Genomic DNA, 21,246 nt, shown 5'->3' on the forward strand with positions numbered 1-21,246 from the left:
TTTTACTGTTGGACACTAAAGAACAAACTAAGGAGGAACCTGTTATAGCTATGCACATACCCATTACAATATTCTACTGTTTCTCTGTAAAAATAACTACTTCACTGATAGTCCAATATATGAAAGACAAAAAGATATTAGCAACAAAATTGAACAAGGACCAGTGTTAAGATCTGCAGAGATAATTTTATTTCTTCTCCATGTTCACATTTAGTTTTTAGTATCATTCTTCCAAATAATCCAATTTTTGCAGTATTAACTATGTATCTCTACCAGGGTAAGTGCAGTGCATGCAATTGTTTAAGACCATATTGATGGCATCAAGTATCTTTCCATATCCACATGTTCACAAGTAGAAGTTAATTTTTCTGAAATGGGAAAATTATTTTTATTAAATTCCATCTGACTCTTTAAAAATGAGAATTTATAATGGAGAAACTGCATAAATTGATAGAATTGGTATATGGTGTATGCTTTTTTTTCCAACTTACCTGTTGAATCAAACAGGTATTTAAAATAATAAGGCAATCAAAAACACTGGTCTTCTACCTAAAATGTGACACTGTGCATGCTAACACTAAGGAAGTGCTTTTATTTTTTCATTTTCTTTAACCAATTTTACAATTTGAGGGTGCAATCTTCTTCACTCTCTGCAGCTTTGAGCACAACTTTATTATTTTGACATTTCCTGTTTTACTTAAAGGAAGTTACGGCGATTCTAAAGAACTACATTTGTCTGTGTAAAATTATTACCATCAACTCTTCTTAGCAGAGGTCAAACCAGTAAAACCAAGTACATGCATTATAATAGGAAAGAATCCTGTATATACTCAAACAGTAAGCCCAATAACAAAGAATTACTACTGGAACTCTAAACATTTCGGGTAATTTCAGATGCAAGTGAAATCCTCACATAGCAGAGGTAGTACTAATGCCCTTACTAATCTGAACTGTCTTCACATCCATTTCATTACTTGAGTTAACAGAAGATTTCTTGATTTCAGTGGGAGATGAAATCTAAACTACCTGAAAGACAGGTGAACTTAGTCACTTTGTTACACTGGTATCACAGAAATGCACACATCAACTCACACAAAACACCCCCCTCCCCTGGTAAAAGGCTGGACAGTAAGACTATAACTGGACTCTCTCAACACAATGGAACAACCAAATGAAAGTTTTAATATAATAAAGCTGTAGATAGAATTCTAAGTGAAGAATGGTTCAAAACAGGAAATAGTCTTTCTTAACTTATTATAGAGCTTGAATTTGCTACCTGTTTACTTCTAAGTTAAAACTATATAGTGAAACAAAGCTTGAAAAACACTGATTATAATGCTTTGATTCTTTCAATTTCCAAACCTCTGTTTTAAAAGTAACAGGCATGTCTCTGTTGTCCTCTTAACTTGCACACAAGCAATCACATAGAAAAACAAAGAGCTATTCAAGAAAGAAAAACTTGGAACAATTCCTTCCCCCTCCAAACTTCTACAGTTCCTTCAGGCTAGACTTTCAAGGGCATTTTTAAGCTGGTACTGTGAAAAAGCAGGGTCCAAACCCTCCTTTGACTGGCAGTATCAGCTCCTTCAAACTGTCCCCTCCTTAACACCAGCACCAGCTTTTCAATTCATGAGTATGAACTGGATCAGAAAAACAATTAAAATTAAATTCTTTTTTCTCTGTTTTAAATGACCACTTGAGTTTCAGGCCTGGATTAGTTCCACAACACAGTCTGTCATGCAACTGTCCCAGAAATGGCATGCAGACAGAATTGCTTCTTTGCGTGTCAGTGACTGCTCACATCACATAAGAAACAGCAGCACTGGAGCACAGAATGCAAGTGCCAGATTATGACAGTAAACATTTACGTACATCAGATGATCCCAAATCCACCATTTACATTGATGTATCAAGTCCTAAAAAGTAGCAACTAAAAAAGCTGAGAAGTACATAGCTAACATGTAAAGCAAGTGTTCCATTCTACTGCTTGCCTATGTTTTGGGACGAAAGGAAGAAAATGTTTCAGGAACTCCACAGGACAACAGAACAAAGAAGACACATAACCAATTTTGCTTTCCAACCTGACTAGCCACTTCAAGCTCATCTTTACTGTTAGAAGAGCCCATTACCCCTCCCTCCCAATTAGTTAACATCACCTCTGCACAAACCATTGCAGACAACACATCTCTGTTTCACTGAGCAAGAACTCACAGGGGCAACCCTCGCATCACCTGAAGGGCCTGGTTTTGGCAAGTTGATGAAGCTGAACACAACCAAAGTGTCTGGTCTGTTTATTCCTCCTACTGAAGGACAGTTCCTGGATAATGCACATTTTTTGCAGAGATTAAGGAAACCTACAGAAGCTATTACAGAAACTCCGTTTAAAAGCAACACGGTATTAAATTTACCAATTAAAAAAAAAAATTACTTTTAGAAACAACTGCTTAAGGTCTTCTGTTTTCATCTACTTTTTGAAGATTTGTAGGTGGGAAAAAACCAAAGCAGATGGGTGGAGAGATAAAGCGTTCAGACATGACTGTTGTCAGATTTTGCTAACTCCACTGCATGAAGTGAAACACAGGCTCCCTGCCAAGAGCCAAACCAATTGAAGACATTCTGGAATTTCAGCCTCCATTTCAGACTGTTCTTTCTCATCCAGCAGTTTCAACCCCTGTATGAGGGCTATACCCACTGTAGTCACAAGGTTTTTTATCATCAATTAAAGAACTCTCAAGTATTTTTAACCACCCCAGGGCTATGAACTAAAAAACAGAATTTATCATGTATTTGGTCTGAATATTACCAATAGCACAATATGTTCTTATACTTTGGATGTACAGCCCATTTTGGAATTGATGCAACTGAGGAAGACAATTTGATTTTGTACTGCACCAGCCAAAAGCTTAATTTTGTGTCCTTTCTTTACTTCCCCTAGATAAATGAGTTTATTATAGTGCATAACCCTACTTTAGCTCTGGTAAGTGATGATTAAAAAACTGCATTTCATCCAAATACCAAGTACACCAATTTTTTACATCTTTTACAATTTTCTGAAGAGCAAAGCAAATTTGTTTTTATAGCCAATGAATAATGAACAGGACACTATATAATTCCAATGCAATAATATTTCTCAATAGTTACATATTTATTTCTGCTGTAAACTGCATACAAATTTTCTACTGTAGCCATCAAGCTTTGCAACAACTTTCCTAATAGGCAAAACTATCTGGAAGTGACCAGACCACAAAATCAACTCATTACTAGACATGTTCTCAGAACAAATGATAGCAGCACACTGATCTTAAGCCAACAAAGACAAAAGAACTTAATAATTAATAATGATACACCAAAATAATTTTACTTAATACTTAGAGCATATAAAAAGTATAATACACAGCATAATTTCATTTATCTTTCAAATACATTTACAGATGTATCATTCCAAGCCCCCCAAGTGGACTGACTTTTGGCATTCCAAGATATAGGCATTCCACTATAGCAAAGCACCTTGGAAAAATGTTCCCCTTGTAAACAAAAAAACACACAAAATGCCCACCTACAGCGGACTGAAATATTGAGGAATTTTCTATGCTTTTGATCAAAACACAAAAAACTTAAAATACTCAAGTGGCTCCCTACTCGGACAAAGCTAATTATTAGTTATAAATTTTAAATTTACACACCTTCTTGTCCCTTAAACCACTAGGTCTTCTTTAATCTTTTCAGTGACTCGTGACAAGAACTTTCTTCCAAACTCTTAAATTACAGAAGCACACCTATTTCCCTCTCCAGTACATATAAAAAGGATTAATTTTTTTAGCTTTCTAGTTTACTCTCCTAAAGGAAGCTGCAGAAAGCTTGCTGTCTTCTAAGAACCCAACATTTGTCTCCAGGTGTTTATATGAGCATTAATTCTCTACCATTAATTCAAACAACCCATTTATTAATAAGGCCAACACACATCTTAGCACATACAGTCGGCCAGTCCATTCACACCTGTATGTGCCTCTTAGCATCTGCTACAGCATAAATACTCAGCTGACCTCAAATACTCTCATGATTAAGTGTCAGACAGAAAAAAGTACCAACTTCTAAAAGGTCCTGATGGATTCCCATCACACTCACACTACCAGCATCATTTTAGATGGAAAAAAACATTTGTGGAAAAAGTATGAAACAAAATATTTGAATTAAGTTGCTTTTCAGTATGGCTCATCTCTACTGCCCTAAGATTCCCAGAACAGGCTTTTTAATCTAGCAATAGTCTTGCTTGTTTTCTAAGACTCAGTTTTCATTTCCCATGACTGACATAAATTGCACTTTAGCAGCAAATAAACTATTTACCACATGATCCAGGACTCTTGAAAGGAAGAAATAAAACATCTTATTCTATAGAACCCATACTGCAAAGGGATTAATGTTACAAAACAAAGTCAACAACAAGGAAGAAGGTGATAAAGCCACATTTAGCTGGTCTTACCTTGTTCATGGCTCCAGGCTGAGGCCCCCTCAGTCCAGCCTGTCCTCCCATCTGCGGAGAGCCTTGTTGCAGTGTCTCAGCCAACAGGTTACCAGCACCACCCATTCCTGGGTTTGGGTAGGGCATATTAGGTCGCCCTCTGCCTGCTCCAATTGAACCGTTCATGACTTGCCCCTGCATCATCCCCTGTCCATTGCCTGCTGCCAACATTCCAGGATTCATGCCAGCATTCATTCCTGTGTTCATTCCCATGCCAGGTTGGTTAACTGGACTGTTTACTGTTGGCATCATTCCTGCTGTGGACTGGGCTGAAGGACCCTGGTTTGGCCCACTTGCTCCCATTGCCATATTGGGAGAAGTCAACCCAGCCTGTGCCATGGGGCTTTTCACCATGCTGTTTAACATTCCCATTCCAGGACTATTTTGCTGGGTTTGACTGGCCATGCTCTGGCCAGGGCCACCAACCCCCATATTGAGATTTGGGGAGCTACCAGCCCGTAAAAGTTCAGACAGCTGCTTGTGTTTAGAGGCTGCATCCTGTGCCAGGCCAAGGCTGGTCTGCAGCTGATTAATGTCACCACCATTGGTGAGTCCCAGTTCCGTGGAGCTGATCAGTTCATCTGGCAAATCGTGTTCCAGATCAAAGAGTGATCCAAAATCTGAAAAACAAAGCAGATTTTATATGAGGTCAGAGCAACCAGTAGTGTCTTGAAGAAGTATCTTGTCCATTAGTTTCTATTTTATTTCAAGTAACTAGCAAAAATTCACTTTCTATGTTCCAGCAAAATTCCCATATCAGTAATTACTGAAATTGATCCAATCTGTCATGATAAAAAGTAATTTCTAAACTTTACAGTCTAAAGTAGAGAAGACAATTCTACTTCTCTTCTGCAACAGTTTGTGTTGACAGATCACTGGGTATCTCAGACTGATCTTTCAACCTCAGAAGCTAAGGAAGCCAGTGGAATTAAACAACAACTATTACACAGAATTAAAAGACTGATGAAGAAGTACTGTCTTCAATTTTTAATTTTATTCTGAATTCTGTCACTTTTGGAACAGACATAACTAATATAGTAATATTGTTCAAAAGATTGTTTACTGTTCAGAAAATAATAAATAGATATTGAGGTGTGGGGTTTTGTATTTAATTTGTTCTTTGGGGGTTTTTTTTGAACCCTCCCCTAATAACTAAAAAAAAAAAAACTAAGCCACCCAACAAAACCTTTCATATCCGGTCACTTCCAGCACAGAATTACAAAATTTCTTGAACTTCCCACAACAAACATTGTCAGAAAACAATCAAAGTTACCCTCCTGGCCACAAAGCTGAGAGAAAACACTATGATCAAAACCCAAATTCACATCTCAAGAGACCATGCAAAGCAATTCCAAATGTAATCAGCTGAAGAGAGATTACTATTTGGGAAATACAGATACAATAATATTGCCCAGTACCAAGAATCCATTTACTCAAGCAAATGCGAAGTTCTTATGCCTACAAAAGAAGCAGCACACACCCTGACCTGTATTTTTTAATCTATGGTAGGAAAACAAAAACAGCATGAAAAGTTTATAGCTACAAGGCTGAGCCACTGTGCAATGTAGCTATGCACAACCAGGCTGTAAAGCTTAGTACCTGGAATATGAGAATAGCTAGAAAATGAAGGGTTTTTTTTAATCTTAACTGTGGGTACATTTCAGCACCACTTCTGCCAGAACGGTCATTTCATGGTAGCATTGTACTGCCTTTTCAAAAACTTCCAATCTAGATAATACTCATTATTCTAAGCAACTGCAACTGTGTTTAAAAGGAAATGTCATGTCTATTATACTGAATTTTAGAGAGGATGGCAAGATGACTTGGTCCAAATAGTAATGGAAAAAGACTTCAGTTAAACAGTACATATTTAGAAAAGCTCATCAGCATTAGAAATCCATTCAAAATGTTTCACACGATACCATACCTAAACTGGCAAACACTCCATCACTTACAGGAGTTTCTAGAACTTCATAACTCTTACCACTGATAACATCATGACTTAAGAAATCTGAAAATATAGTATGAGGTTGGCAAGAATGAAGGTATAGCACAACAGAGGAGATTTTGTAACTCCATTTGTATATGCTTCATTACAGCAAAGCTCCAGAGACATAATGAAAATTTCCAATAAAGAATATATTTTAACTATTAAAACAGTTAGCTAGCCCATTCTTCATTAACAGAAATCTCATGCTAAAAATTCATATGTTTTGCAATACATATGAAGGACTGATCTTCCATTTGCATCAGTGGTATTCTTTAGCATGACTGTTGTTTTTGAAAATTTGGAAGTGAAGGAAGATCAGAAGATAAAAGCTTTACCCAAGTTCTATTCTGTTTAAAATTACAAATTTAGAATTGTGTCAAAAGACCTATCTCAAAACAGACACCGTCTCCAAAAGATAAAAATGCTCAGTGGTTGGTTTAGGAATTAATGAAAGATGAACACGGGAAGAGTTACAGTGAAAGAGAACCTTTAAATTAGAGGGGAGATCAAGGATATTGAGAAGGCAACCGAAAAAATATGACACCTTAAGACAGCTAAAACAGGCACCTTAAAGTGCCTGTTAGGACACCTTTAACAAGCAAATGTAAAGTGCTATGTCTAGAAAAAGCTCTGGCTAATAACCTGAAACAGCCCATCAGTGAGGAAGGAACAAAAAAATACAATCAGTGAGTAATTTACAAATTAGTCTGCTGTCCAGGGGAAAAAAAAATTATACCTAATGAACAACAAAATTGAAAATGAAAGAACACGAGTCAGCACAAATCCTGTACCTATAACAAAACTGTAATGGCAGCACACAGCTAACAACCTCACATCTGCAAAACAAGAAATTGATGTAAAGACAGATGTCCACATGGCCCAAAGGCCGGTTCTGTGGTCTAATTGTAGCTGGGACAAGAACTTCTGCTCTTGAACAGATGCAGCTTCGAGGACAGGGTGAGACCCAAACAAAAATCTCCACTTCACTGTTCTTGAGATCATACCATCTTATATTAAATCCTTCACAAAACCAATGGGAAGTTATCAGTAAGTGTCTAAATATAAGAAACTAAGTATTTTTTTCAAACCACCAAAGAATATTTTGTCAGAAAGATCCCTTTAGATTACTTCAGATGTAACACTGCAAAGGGGCAGTGCAATTCTTGTTTTGAGATAAAGATTTCATCATCTTTCTCCACAAGAAACTATTTTAGTAATACAACAATTGCTATAGTTTAATATATAGTAGAATTTCTTAGTCCTACAGGATACACATCAGAAGACTGATCCTAAAAAAATACAATCAGCTACAAGCCAGAAGCATAAGTAGAAAATACCAACAACAGAATATTCTGTTATGAGTCTGGTCTTTTTGTAAGTAATTTTCAAAAACAAACTTCAAAGTCTTCTTCAGTCAGCAGACAAACAACAAAACTAGAAACACTTTCGTTTGTCTGGTCAACCATGAAAATTTTATTTTTAGTCAAGTGCCAGGAGGCAAAAGTTTTCAGATAAAGGAGGGAAACAGTCTCAGAAGACCATAAACATCTCTCTAAGACTTTGTATATTATCTAACAACAGTTGCAATCAATTTCACAATCTTTTACATGTAATATGTATCCTAAAGCCCACTGCAGAGAATTCTACTCATGGCCAATCCATAACCTGACAATGCTGGGCCAAACAGCTTATATACTATGCCAAAATAATGGCACATTCACAAAGGTGGAAGGCATAGCTTAGGACAACAGTGACAAATATAGAGAGATCTGACTGACCTTCCTGTCAACCGAGTCAAATGCTAGCCTTGTAACCTGTTTCATTAAGGATACACACAGATTTCTTACTAACAAAATGTGGAAAGGCAAACAAGGTAGATCAGTCCTGCAAAGGACTGTGTATCTGATTTATAATCCCTAGAGATCCAGGGGTATAATCAGACAAGAGAAAAAGTGGGATGTAACAGTTTCTAGCCTAAGATCTCAAAACATCCAGTCATACACAGGCAGCAAGTGGCAGAGCTAAATCTTGATCTCAGTAGAGTGGCACAGAGTGATTCCACATTATGTTATTTATAGTAATATTAGTGTACTCCCTTCCATAGGTAATAAAGAAAATATACAACAGACTGCTACTGCCACCTAAGATTCAAAGGAAAAACAGAGAAACTACTGGCACAAAACAACATCTAAGTAGATAATCAGAAAGTTTTAACCTGAGGTAGACTCAGCATTCAAAGGCATATAGTAGAATAATTCTTTTCGGAAACTGCACCACTACTGAACATTCAAAGACGTCTTTTTTGTAATGTCAAGAAACTGGCCTGACTTTACATAGCTACAATAAGTGTTCAGAGAGAAAATGAGTCAAAAAAGGCAGCATATGGGCCAGGTCAACCCATTTCTTTCAGTGGCAGTCCAGTTAGACTGGATTAAGCAATACACTCTGCAATATAAACTGTGAGAAAGCAACTTAAAAAAATCAGTATGCTAACTTGTGGTGCATGCTCTGGATTATTTTGGTGCATGCTTTGGACACTATGATGAGCTGACTTCTCAGAAGGCTTTGACAGCGTCTGATCTGCAAGATGCAAGGACACTGCCAGCCTGGGTTCGAAACCTACCTGGCACCAAAATGGACTTTAAACCAGTAGAGATTCAGAGTGTGCAATCAAAATCCCCAAGTCAATAAGACAACAGTGCTTTATCAAGTGATCAATTTTCAAATGAGTTAGAAAGTATTTATTTCAAGCTAGTTTTACTGCAAGGGCACCTGGCAGCACCAGTGATATAAAACAACCCTCATAGCATGCAAGGCAAGTGTAGAGATTTCTGATAAACAGCTTACCATCAAAGTATATATGTACTTATTACACATACTAACATAGAAAAGAAATCCCCACGTGGGTTCAAGTGGCACAGGCTAGTTTCTTTTGCGTGCTTTCTAGCCTACAGTTATCGTTCAGTTTCTTCTCATTTTTGGATTACAACAACAAAACTCTATTCCCCTTTCAAAATAAAACAGGCATTTCTATCAATATGGAGATTATCTGGTTCTAGCAAATAAACTGCAGTGTACAATTCTAGTTCTTTAAGGACTTCCTCAAAGGCTACAGAGTAGCATCAACACTTCACTTGTGTCTGGTAACCTCAGACTCAAGATGTTGAAGCATTCAGTCTCAAAGAAGAGTTTGTCTACCTGAAGAAACAGAATTACATGTGCACAGTGACTCCTGAAGCACCCTGCATGCAGACACGCTAAGACAACAACTTACTCCAGTGCTTACTTAGTTGCTGATGTTACAAAGGTATGAACTGTAAGGTTTACAGCTCCTGTCCCTGCATCCCATTTACTCTGAACACAGACATATCAATTTAGAAAGCTGCTGAACAGACACCTTTTTGCACAAATGTTTCTGGGCTCAGAAACCTATCAGTGGATCAAATTATAACACAGTCATTAGGTTCACAATGAAACAAGTGGACAAGGCTTAATAGAGGACACCAAATACAAAGCATGCATGTGACTGGGTTGACAGGAGCCACAGATGATGTTGGACTACACAGAAAACATGATACCTTTGCTGTGCTTTCAGACAAAGAATAACAATAAGCTGCTGAGGTCAGTATCTTCGCTGCATGGCAACATGAAAGCTATCCAGGAATCAAACAGGGCCTAGATACAACAGAGAAAGTGCCCAGAGGATATAGCCAATATCCCAGAGAAACCAGCCATTCAAGCTTCCAGTCAAGCACCAGCATTACAGGCCCTAAAATCTTTGTCTGAAGTGCCCTAAAAAAAAAAAAAACAAAAAAACAAAAAAACCAACCCAAAACCAACCAACGAGAACTCTAAACATAGAAATAAAAAACTGCAGAACAAGGTAAGGAGACACATTCTCACCAGATGATTCTCAGGTATCTGTGAAAATGCAGAAGGAAAGATTAAGAACAGACATGAAACAAAAGTGTTAATGAAGAAGCAATCAATTCCCAAGACCTCTGAAAAGATGGAAAACATGGAAATTTAAGCTAGGAAATTTTATCAGAGGGGGAATAAAAAACTCAGAGAGAAAAAACTCCAAGGTTCCTACCAGGTGGGTGTGAGAAAATTTCGCTAGACTGCATTTTGGATGCCCAATTTATTCTTACCATTAAAGTGAAGGCGTTTCACGTAGCTCCTCTATGAAGCCACAATTACCCAATGGTAACACAAACTCTGCCAAATCATTTTTTCCAATTTAAAATGTGGAGTTAGTTTAAGTTAATCTACTCATTTGATGTAAAAGGAATGGGCAAAAATTCAACATCAGTCTAAAACATCCAGTCTAGATTCATCACTGCAACTACTGCTTCCAAAATCCTGGGATATCAGCCCCTTCATAGCCCCGACCATCACTCATCCCCAAAGTGGAAGGATGATGCAGAGGTCTTCCCTATTGCTTATGCAACAACAACTGAGAATTCTTACTCTGTAATATGCTATTTGGGTAATAAAGTCTCCAGCATTAGGCTTTAGCATTAATCTGTTCCCTGCAAGAGAGTGGGAACCACTGCCACCTTCGTTTCTTCCTAATCCAGTAAAGTCCAGAATTTGTTCACCACATCAAGAAACTTGGTAATTTGAAGTAAGTCTGCAAACAATACATGCAGAAAACACATATAAAAGCCCTGGAAGACAACAAATGCAAAGGCATAAAATATTCTAGCACATCATAGTAGTGCACAACTTCAGGTACAGTTTTTTTAAATAACCAAACATTTGTTGATCAAAGCCCAATTCGCCATCTACAATGCACAATTTCATTAACAGTTGTAAGAATCAGGCACAAACATGTTACCAGGGTTTTTTGTTTGCTTGTTTGGGTGGGTTTTTAAAATCATTCTAGAGAAGCAATAGCTTATCTTTCAGCACCTATTAGAGTCTTAAAATTAGGACCTTATTGTCTCAATTTTTTTAAGATACCCCAATTCTTATTAAAACACTGGCTTCAAATACATCAACTCTTAAGGAAAAAAGTCTCAATATTGCAAAGTATGAATAATCCACAAGGTTAAGTCATATTTGTCCTAAACTAGTATCAACAGAAATCTCAATTTTAGTAAATTCTTAATGTTTTTTTCAAACTTCAAAAGAAAACTGTATTTATAAAAAAACCCGTTTTGTTTTTCTTAAAAAAAAGCAAAACACAAAAACAGTGTTTAGAAATACAGATGATAAACAGTATTTAGAGATACAGATGATAGTGGGTGTTTACTACTGAAAAACAGTGAAAATTCAATGGCCATATAAAACTGTAGCTGTTTTAGGAAAAAGAAGTGGTGAATGGAAAAGACTGGGTACAATTATCAAGATAGGCTACATTTAATGTTTTAACATTACTTAAGGCAGAATTTCAGAAACACTGTTGTTCATATACCTGCCTATTCATGCTGTTACCTAACACAATGCAAAAGTACTAGAGTATTGCCATCAGTAGAGACCCAAATAAGATGAAGTTTTGACATTTCAATTTCAAAACGCTGAGGTGACACCATAAATAATTTCCTTAGGAACATGTTGCTATTTGCACAAATTTCATAGGGATGACTCTAACTTTAGTGAAGAGGCTTTAAAATAGTATCCTTATTCCCAAGACCACCCTGGGTATGCCCCTGAAATTCCCGTAAGACCACCTTAAGTTACCTCCTGTTGGTCTGTGGTATTGTTAAATAGCAAGAGTGGAATTTCAGTTGGGAGCCTGATAAATTCTGGATCACCATGCACACAAACCTGGAAAGACACAGGTACCCTGACTGCCTGCTGCACTAGTGGGTAAAAAAACATGGGTACACAGAGACAGGAAAGGGACCACCACTATGTGCACAAATGAACTAAATCAACTTCAATTTCGAAGTGATTACAAATCAGTTCAAGAAAAGAGTAAAGTTCACTTCATTGTTGGAGTTAATGACAACTTTGAAATGATGCAATCTGCATATACAATTACCAAAAACCAAATGATGGTTTTCTGAGTATTACTGACTTGAGTTCATTCAACATTATTCCCAATTAATACCAAAAAGCAACACTGAATTTATATACAAAAAATACACAAGTAAACAAAAACCAGAAGTCAGCAGACCAGAATTCCATATCTCAAACCAGCGTTTTCCCAGAACTCCTGAAATTATATTCAGGAAGCCAGCTTAGTTTCAGTAGAAACTTGTACTGCACAAGTTACATACCAGCATTTCACCAGAACTTCATTTTTTATTAGAACTCTAAGAAAAAAAACAACCTGATAATAACATTGTTTTACTTTATTAGCACAGTAAGAGTATTTTGCAAGAGAGACTATCCATTCACCTTTATTTGGGAGTTCTACAAGGCAAGAAGCAGTAAATTTCAATTCTGCAAGCAGATGCATTTCAAAACTCTACTTGTATCTCCTAACAAGTATGCAAGCCCATGGTTGTTTCACATCATCAAATGGAAAAAAGAAAAAAATCTTTCTCTGACCCATCTCACAACAACCAATATTAGAAATCTGGGCTGCTTTTGAAGGTCTTGTACCTAACTTACACTTTTTTTGTGAAAACCCTAGTTCAGACCACAATTTCATCTTCTTGCTGTTCCTATAAACACATCTGACATTGCCAATTAAGCTGCAAGTTACTGTGACAAGGAGACTGCTTGAAGGATATAGTATGTCAAGTTTTTAAGAGAACTTCAAATACATTCATTTGCCACTCAATTTTAATGAAACTTGTTGCTATTTATAAAGAGAACAAAGTCATCTTGTCCAATATATCACTTAGTGCTCAGGGAGAGGATTTTTATGAACTGCTATCATTCAAGCTCTACATGAAGTTCTACAAATTCAGTGTATTAAGAGAAGTTTGGGGGTTTTTTTGTCAGTGCATACAACCATATGCAGAAACAGATGTATTTCAACTTCAGCCTGCTGCTGCAGTTTAAGGAAAGACAGAAAAAAAAAAATCTTTGAAGCCAGGTATGCACTGTTTTTCTGTCAGTGAAATCTACACAGCAAAATTACTCCATCTGTCAAATAATAAATCTAAATGATTTTGGCCAAGTGCTCTGAGAAGGGGTACTAGTTCAGGTGATGAGAAAGGTTAAAGTAGTGTCATTAGATTTTTGGAACGAGCACTGAAAGGCTCCTCCGGCTAAAGCAGCTGAGCAAGACACTTAGGTGACACTAGAAAACTATTGAGCAGCCTACAGAGAAGATGCAAGAAATACACACTAAATCAAACAAAACTAAAATCTAACATTAAATTAGTTTTCTCCAAGTTGTACAGGTATGAGAAAACAGAAATCCTAAAGTAGTTCAGCATTTATCCCCAATACCTTAAGAAATCCTCATCCCCTATCAAGGCACATCAAGTCTGCTACACCCTTTCTGGATAAACTTTAGTTTTCCACAAATACAGGACAGACCAAGATAACCTGAACTAGGGCCACTCTATACTAAAACCAAACCTTGCTCTAGGACTATGAAGGACAAGGTGCAAATGGTAGTTTTGGGGTTTTTTTTTATATAATATAGTATTTGAATTCCAAAGTTTGGCAACAGAAGCTTTTCCGTGGAATATTAAGCTTCCGAACCTGTATTTTTGAATTGGAACTCTAAACTGGTCTTCTAGTCCCAACATTTTTTATTTGTAAGTACTCAAAATTCAGTTTTACATCATGATATGCATGGTCCTTGTGTTCCAGGGGACTTTTTTTAAATTAGGTGCCTTTCTAATGCTGCTCATAACAAGTATATACCTATATCAGAGGTTCAAAAGTCTACAGAATTTCCTTTTAGAAGTTACTAAGCACCGTATGAAAAATTGGCTTACTTACTAAAGAAGATCTTGCAAACTTCTCTTAATTTAAATTTATTCCTAATGCCGTTACTAGGCAAGGATGCCCATTTTTCCACACAAGCATCCACCACTGCAATACTCCATTTACATGCAATCCATCAAATAATATTTTAAGGCACCTTTTGTAACAATTAATACTTGGGGAAAACACAGCAAAGAAAGTGTGGCTTTTAACTAGAATGGATAAAAATATTTAACTGATAGCTACAAGTTAAATGTGGCTAATTATTTGGTCTTATACATTAGTCAGAACACAGAACCATGAAAAGCATTAACTTTAAAAGTAGTTTATACAAATACTAGGAAAAAACCCATCACTGTTTGAAAACAGGATCGAAAACCACACGTATGCCTCTGGAAAAGGCAGCGAGACAAGATTAACATTCATTTCAAGAGAAGAAACATCCTGATAAATTTGGAACAAATAAAAGCTGAGTATCTGTTAAAACAGCAGTAGTCCAGGCAAGAAGTTTCATTACATGTCTTAGGTCATTAATATAAAGGGAGAGTAAAGTTTTAAAGGTCCAAAGCAGTTCCTGGGGGAAAAAAAAAAAAAAAGGAACATATAAACTTTGAGAGATTGAAGGTGTGTCATTACTCAAAAAAAAAAACCAAAAAACACCTGACTTTTTGATATAGTAAATTGAGGGATATTGAGGCACATACCACAAACATGTACCCTGGCCTCTGACATAACACATATGGCAACTAATTGTACAAAACTACTTCCAATATTACAGCAAGTCAGAAACACTAAGCACTTAAAATCCTGGTTTTGGATCTAGCAATGCAAAGACATGACACAACTACACTGCAGCAGAGATTATATTTCATTTTTATTCCTTGACGAAACACAGCAGTTCTGAACTCACAGCCTCAAAAGCTTTGCCAGCTTACAGAAACCAGGTTATTTCTAAGGAGAGGCTGTGAAACACAATTCAACTTTCCCTTCCTGAATACACCACATATAAATCTGTACATGGTAATTTCAGCACAGCTGCATTACTGCAGAAAAAAACTGAGGGGGTCACAAATTAAAAGGAAAAAAAAAATGGTTTAAGGCATCTAGTTAGAAATATGTCTTTAGAAAAGACTTTCACTCACCCAATTTTAAAAAAGAAGACTGGTGTATGCCAGTTTGCCAACACAACGTTTAAGAAAGTCTTGTTAGACTAGGTGCAACATATCAAACCAGTGTTTCTACCAGTAAAGAAAGGTAAGCAAAATGAGCTACACTGGCAAATTACTGATGTCTGTTGTAACCATGCTACTCTAAAAGAACTGTGCCAGCATCCAGTGCTGCAAACTCACATCCCAATACCAAGGATAGTGTACCAACAAAAGATAACCCTATGGGTAGAGCTGTGATTGTCTTCAGAAAATGTAGACATCTGGACAAGATATATGTAAGAATTGCCATTATTCTTTTCAACAAATTTAACACCTAAATAGGAAAAAAATAGAGAACCCCTGGCAGTTTAGAGGCATCTATAAAGTCCTGCTCCAGAAGCTACTCCAGAACTATCCAAAGTTTAGGAAAAAAACCCGAAACCATTAAAAAAATTGTTACAAATATATTACACAGCACTGACAATAGCAAGACTTTCTAAATTACTTCAAAACATTCATTACAAAATGTGCAACAAACACTTCAGTTTCCCTGTAAGTCTCTCTTATTCTTACCTCCTAAAGAAGGAATTTGCATTAATAAAGCAACTCAAAACTACATTAATACAGCATGGCAAAGAAAAATCTCAGCAGGGAACACACAAACCATTGAAGACTTAAGGCAGATGGAGGTGCAGCACTGCAACAACCAGGAAATGCAGCTGCATTTGGCTGCCCACAATAAATCAGGTGTAGTTAGACAATCTCCGCTGACTTTTTAAAAGAAAACCACGAACATTTGACTGTAGTACATTCCCAGCACAGAATATTGCTATTATCCAGGTCTGTGGTGGAAATACAAATTGTATCAGAGATTCAGCTTAGTCTTCAACATAAATACATTTAACATCTGAAAGTTTAATAGTATGTTACCTAGAGTCTGTCACAGTAATATGTTATCTAGAGCCAGCAAATTAACAGCAAAAGGAACACACCAAAAGATCCACTACGCACGTGTGTTGGAAGAAGTTTCCTACGCAGTGCAAGTTTCTTAACTTTCTCCATCTACTGATGCTGTGAATCTAACAGTTTTAAAGAGTGCTTGAGTAAGTACATAAGCACTATGTTAGTTATTTTCTATAATTAACTACGTAGTGGGGAAAATACAACAGATTCTATAAATGGAATTCGCTTAGTGAAAGCTGTTTGTACTATTTCAAAGCAAATTTAAGGTGCAGACAGGTTAAAAATCTTAAATTTCAAACCAAGTTTCCCAATAGCAAAAGTAGAACAAAAGATTTGTACTCTCTCAAGCAACAAATGAAGAATATAATGTCCAAAACACACTGATTGGTGAAGAGGTTTGATGTTACTGAATTGAGCAGCAGATACATTATCATGCTAAAAAAACCAAATGAACAAAGTGGCACTGTCCCAAATCCAGGTAGTAAATTCCCAAGCAAAAAGAATTAAAATATCCAGGATTAAGAATACTTTAACAGTTTCTACATATTGTATATAGTGTTCACACCACCACAACCTGTGCATAGCTATCAGGCGATGACTGCCTCTACCACTTCAAGAAAAACTGCCATTTGTGCAGGACTCAAACCATCCAGCTATCTAGTGTTTCAAACTTCCCAGTAAGCTTACAATTAAAAGACTGCATTTCCTGTGGAAATCTACACCTGTTAAACTGAAATACATTCACAAATTATCCAAACATTATTTGATCACAAATGTCTTCACTTAGATATGTGGGTTCACCTGAATCAAAACATACATTCAGCTTTCATAATTTCAAGTATCAGGACTTGTCTCACAAAATATTTTTGATTTCACCTCTCTAAACAAAGCAAGATAATCAGCATTAAGACAAAGTAAAAATATTTACTGATTTAGATACTGGTCTAGCACAGACAAAACCCAACTACTAGCTCTAGCTAAATAGCAGCTTCTCCAGCTCTCTTCTACTCTCTTACTAGAGACCTGTTGATAGTAGGAAGAGACATGTCCTCCAGTTAAAACATAATATTGCCCATACAGTAATATGCTCTGAAAGATGCACACAAACTCTTCAAAATTAACATGTTATTCACCAAGAACAGAGAATGCAAATTTTTAAGATTTCAAGTAGAATCACATCCACTGCTCAACCAAAAACTGGCTACTAAAGCCTTCTGTTCACTGTCAAACTATGAGTTTTTTAAAGAAAGAAAAAGAAAAAACCAAAACACACAAAAAATCCCAACAAACAACTCTTCCCTTTTCTTGCCATTTGTAACTGCACTGAACAAGACCACGGGTAGCATCAGAAATGCCACCACTCACCAGACTGGAAGGAGGAGGCCTCCTTCATATCCCACAGGCTAAGAAGATCTAAAGTGAGTTCAAAGAAACTCCTGTGGGACAGGTAACCAGGTATTCTCATGGCAAAATGAAACCAAATGCTCATCTGCTCCATCAGAAACATGAAAAAGCTGAACAGCCCTTTGTTACTCCCTCCTCCCTCCCAGTACACCAGTTCATATTTGCAAGGGACTGGAACGCCCAAGATTTCCAACCTCTACCTTGCCTTCACAGCATCACAGAAGACCTTTACAGGACTGCAGAGAAGCCTCTTTATCTTCACAGCCTGTAAGTCTACTGGGGAATTTCAGACATTTTGGTCTCGCAGCAAAGAAATGGGAGATGCAAGATGAACTGCACTCCATATTGATTCTTAGTGCAAATAACATTTCATTTCTAAGAAGACAGGGGTCTCAAAAGACCTTTTGCCCCAAGCTTAGGATCTGCAGTTTGGGGCTGTGTTTTTCCTGAAGTAGTTTTCTATTTCAAATAGAAAAGTAGGTTTTAGATAATTATCTAGAAGGAAAAATCATAAAAAGTAAATTTAAAAAAGCAGACTGCATGTAAAAAGAAAGAGAAATAAATCTCGTTTCTCAACGAGCTGTAAAAAAGTAGGTCTACATGCAAAATAAGAAACAAGACAGATTTGCGTGTATGAATGTACAAACGTCTTTCAACAATGAAGTATAAAAAAACCATCATCTTTAGAACTATTTCGTATTTCTGCAACTGGAATTAAAGGCATATACTTAGCAAGGAGCTCAGTAATAACTACTATTGTGAAAGATACGAAAACGACAAACTATTAAGCCTTATCTGCAGTTGAGCGAGAACACAATAAATTCAACATCTTTGCTTTCAATCACTTCCAAAAAATTAAAAGGGCAGCAACATCAGAACACCCTTCCCTATGCCATTTATGCCAATAGGTCCAAATGGAGCGAAAACAGGAGGAACAGACTAGACAGAAAAGGACGAAGGCAGGCACGAGTGAAGAGCAGCGAAAGGGAGGAGGAGATTTAGGCAGAAGAAGGGAGAAAGGGGCAACAATTGCGGCACCGAAAGGTGGGGAGGGCCTGGGCCCCCGAGACTGACCTGTGCCGTCGCTGGCGGACACGGAGAGCGCCGGTGAGGAGAGTTTAGGCCGCTTGGCTGAAGGCGGGCCCGGCTCCACCACATTCTCGGCCATTTTTAATTCTTTTTTAGACAATCACTCGGAGCTGTGAGACGGTGGGGGATAAACCCCAAAACCTTCACCTTTTCTTCGGGCCCCGAGTCAACTGAAGAACAACAATAACGCCGAGAGCGAGCGAGGAGGATCTGGCGGAGGAGGGGGGCCAAGTTCCCCTTTTTCTGCCCCTCGGGCTCCGGGAGGGCGGTAGCGGAGAAGCGAAGAGACGGTGGGAGCTGGGGAGGAGGGGGGAGGAGGCCTCTTCCCCCAGGCGAAAGGTCTGAGCGAAGATGGAAAGAGCAGGTAAAAAACCCCGCCGAAAAAAAAAAAAAAAAAAAAAAAAAGAGGCTGATGGGTCTGTTGTTTTGGTTTGGTTTTTTGTTTGGTTTTGTTTTTTTTTTTTAAGTAAATTAATCCCGGCTGTTGCGCTGCTGGTGCTTCCTCGCCACCGCCACCATCATCATCTTCATCCTTCGGGGGGTCTCCTCCTCCTGCTGCCTCCTCACCGCCGCCATCAGCCTCTTCCTCCTCGGCGCCGTCCTCCTCCTCCTCATCGCCACAAGGAGGCGGGCGAAGGAGAGGAGAGGAGGAGGAAAAAAGAAAAAAAGATCACCGTCCTCTAGCCGCAGCTCCTTCCCCCTCCAACAGCACCCTGCAAAAAAATACCCACCGCCAGCGACAGGGCTGGGGGGGAGGCGGCGGGGAGAGCGGCAAAGCCTGCGCAGGGTCCCCAGCTCCACTCGCTTCTTCTTCGCCCGTCACTAATGGCTGCAGAAAGGGGAGCTGTAAGGATGAGGAGGGTGAGGATAAGTCCCAGGAGTCTCCGCTTCACATCTTGTTGTGCAGGGAAGGAGGAGGGGTTGTTGTCCTGATGGAGGCAGCACCGATCGCGGGATGGGAAGGTGGGGGGCGGGTTTCAACACCCTCTCTGCCCCCCCCTCCTCTCTGCTTCTTCTCTTCTTTCCCCTTCCTCTTTCTCTCGCTCTCAGTAGCAGTCCGTTCCCCCCCCCTCCGGCGCAGGCAGAGAGGCCGATCCCACAACAGCGGCAGGAGGAGGAGGAGGAGGAGGAAGAAGCCGGTCCCTCCCCCCCTCTCTGCCTACCTTCTCCCCTCCCGGGCTGCCGAGGATGGTTGCGAGCGCTGGCCGCGGGCAGGGAAGGGGCTGTTCGGCAGTCTCCGCTCCCGCGGACCCACGGGCTGCGTGGGGGCGCGGTAAGGGAGGGAGAAAAACCTCGGCCGCCGCTCGGGCGCGGCGGGGACTCCCTCTTCGCCTCTGCGAGGGTGGGGAAGGAAGCGAAGAGGTTGGTAGTCAGGGGTGGGGGGGAAGCCGCTCAGCGACCCCTCCGAGGAGAGGGGATAAAATTAAAATAATAAAATAGAAGGAAAATTGCGCCAGGGAAAGGCGGGGGACTGGCCCCGGGGTGGGTTAAATGGCCGGGAGGGGGAGGGGGTCCCCAGCGCTCCTCGGGGGGAGGGGGGGGGGGTGGGGCGGGACGGCGCAGGCAGCGCGGGGGCCGAGCGCAGGCTCCCTACTGCCCCTGCCTGGCGCTCGGCGGCGACCGCTCCTGTGGCGTGTGGCGGAGCGGACAGAAGCGGGGGCGGAGGGGAGCAGGGAATAGAAAGAAGTCAGGGAAAATGAGAAGAGAGGAGAAGAGAGAGAAAGGAGAAAGAGGGGACAGGCAGGCTGGCGCGGGGTAGGAAAGGGGGGGGGGGGGGGGGGGCGTCTCGGCTCCTCGATTCTCTCCCCGTCCCCTGGCCGGGCCCCTGGGTCTCTCTGCGCTGCCCTCCCCCTGGCTCGCCCGGTCCGGCTCGGCCTCTCGTTCTCGTTCCCTCCCTCAGTCGCTCACACACAAACAAAATGGCGGCTGTTGTTTCTTCACTCTCCCGAGTCCTCGGAGAGAAGCGAGCGGCGGCGGCGGCGGCCGGAAATGAGCCAAGAGAAAAAAAAGGGGCGGGGCCGTGCCTGGGGGCGGGGCCCGGCGGCGCTGGCGCACACAATGGAACGCGGGGGGCGGGCGTTCGGCTGACGGAGGAGGGGAGAGAGGGGGGGGGAGAGGAAAGGCACCGCCGCGGTCACGAGACAGCGCCCGCCCAATCAGCGCCCGCCTCTCGCCGGGCTCTTCCGCAAACTCAACTGACCCCGCCCCTTAAAGGCGCAGCGGCTTTTTATTAAAATCGTAAAAAAAAAAAAAAAAAAAAAAAAAAAAAAAAAAAAAGCTGCTTCTTCCTCCTC

General features: G+C 39.6%; 1 protein-coding gene across 1 annotated transcript in view; it reads right to left on the reverse strand.

The window, feature by feature from the left end:
- EP300 (E1A binding protein p300) overlaps nucleotides 1–20,948 on the reverse strand; it is a 61,326-nt gene extending 40,378 nt beyond the window's left edge. The window contains exons 1-3 of the mRNA XM_030469456.1: nucleotides 20,116–20,948; nucleotides 18,938–19,796; nucleotides 4,481–5,139 (exon numbers count right to left, since the gene is read on the reverse strand). Coding sequence (XP_030325316.1) covers nucleotides 4,481–5,139; nucleotides 18,938–19,031 — 753 coding nt within the window. The 5' untranslated portion in view covers nucleotides 19,032–19,796; nucleotides 20,116–20,948. The remainder of the gene's footprint in view (nucleotides 1–4,480; nucleotides 5,140–18,937; nucleotides 19,797–20,115) is intronic.
- Nucleotides 20,949–21,246: the final 298 nt, after the last annotated feature.

This window comes from Calypte anna, chromosome 1, assembly GCF_003957555.1.
Source record: "Calypte anna isolate BGI_N300 chromosome 1, bCalAnn1_v1.p, whole genome shotgun sequence".
In the NCBI taxonomy this organism is placed as follows: domain Eukaryota; kingdom Metazoa; phylum Chordata; class Aves; order Apodiformes; family Trochilidae; genus Calypte; species Calypte anna.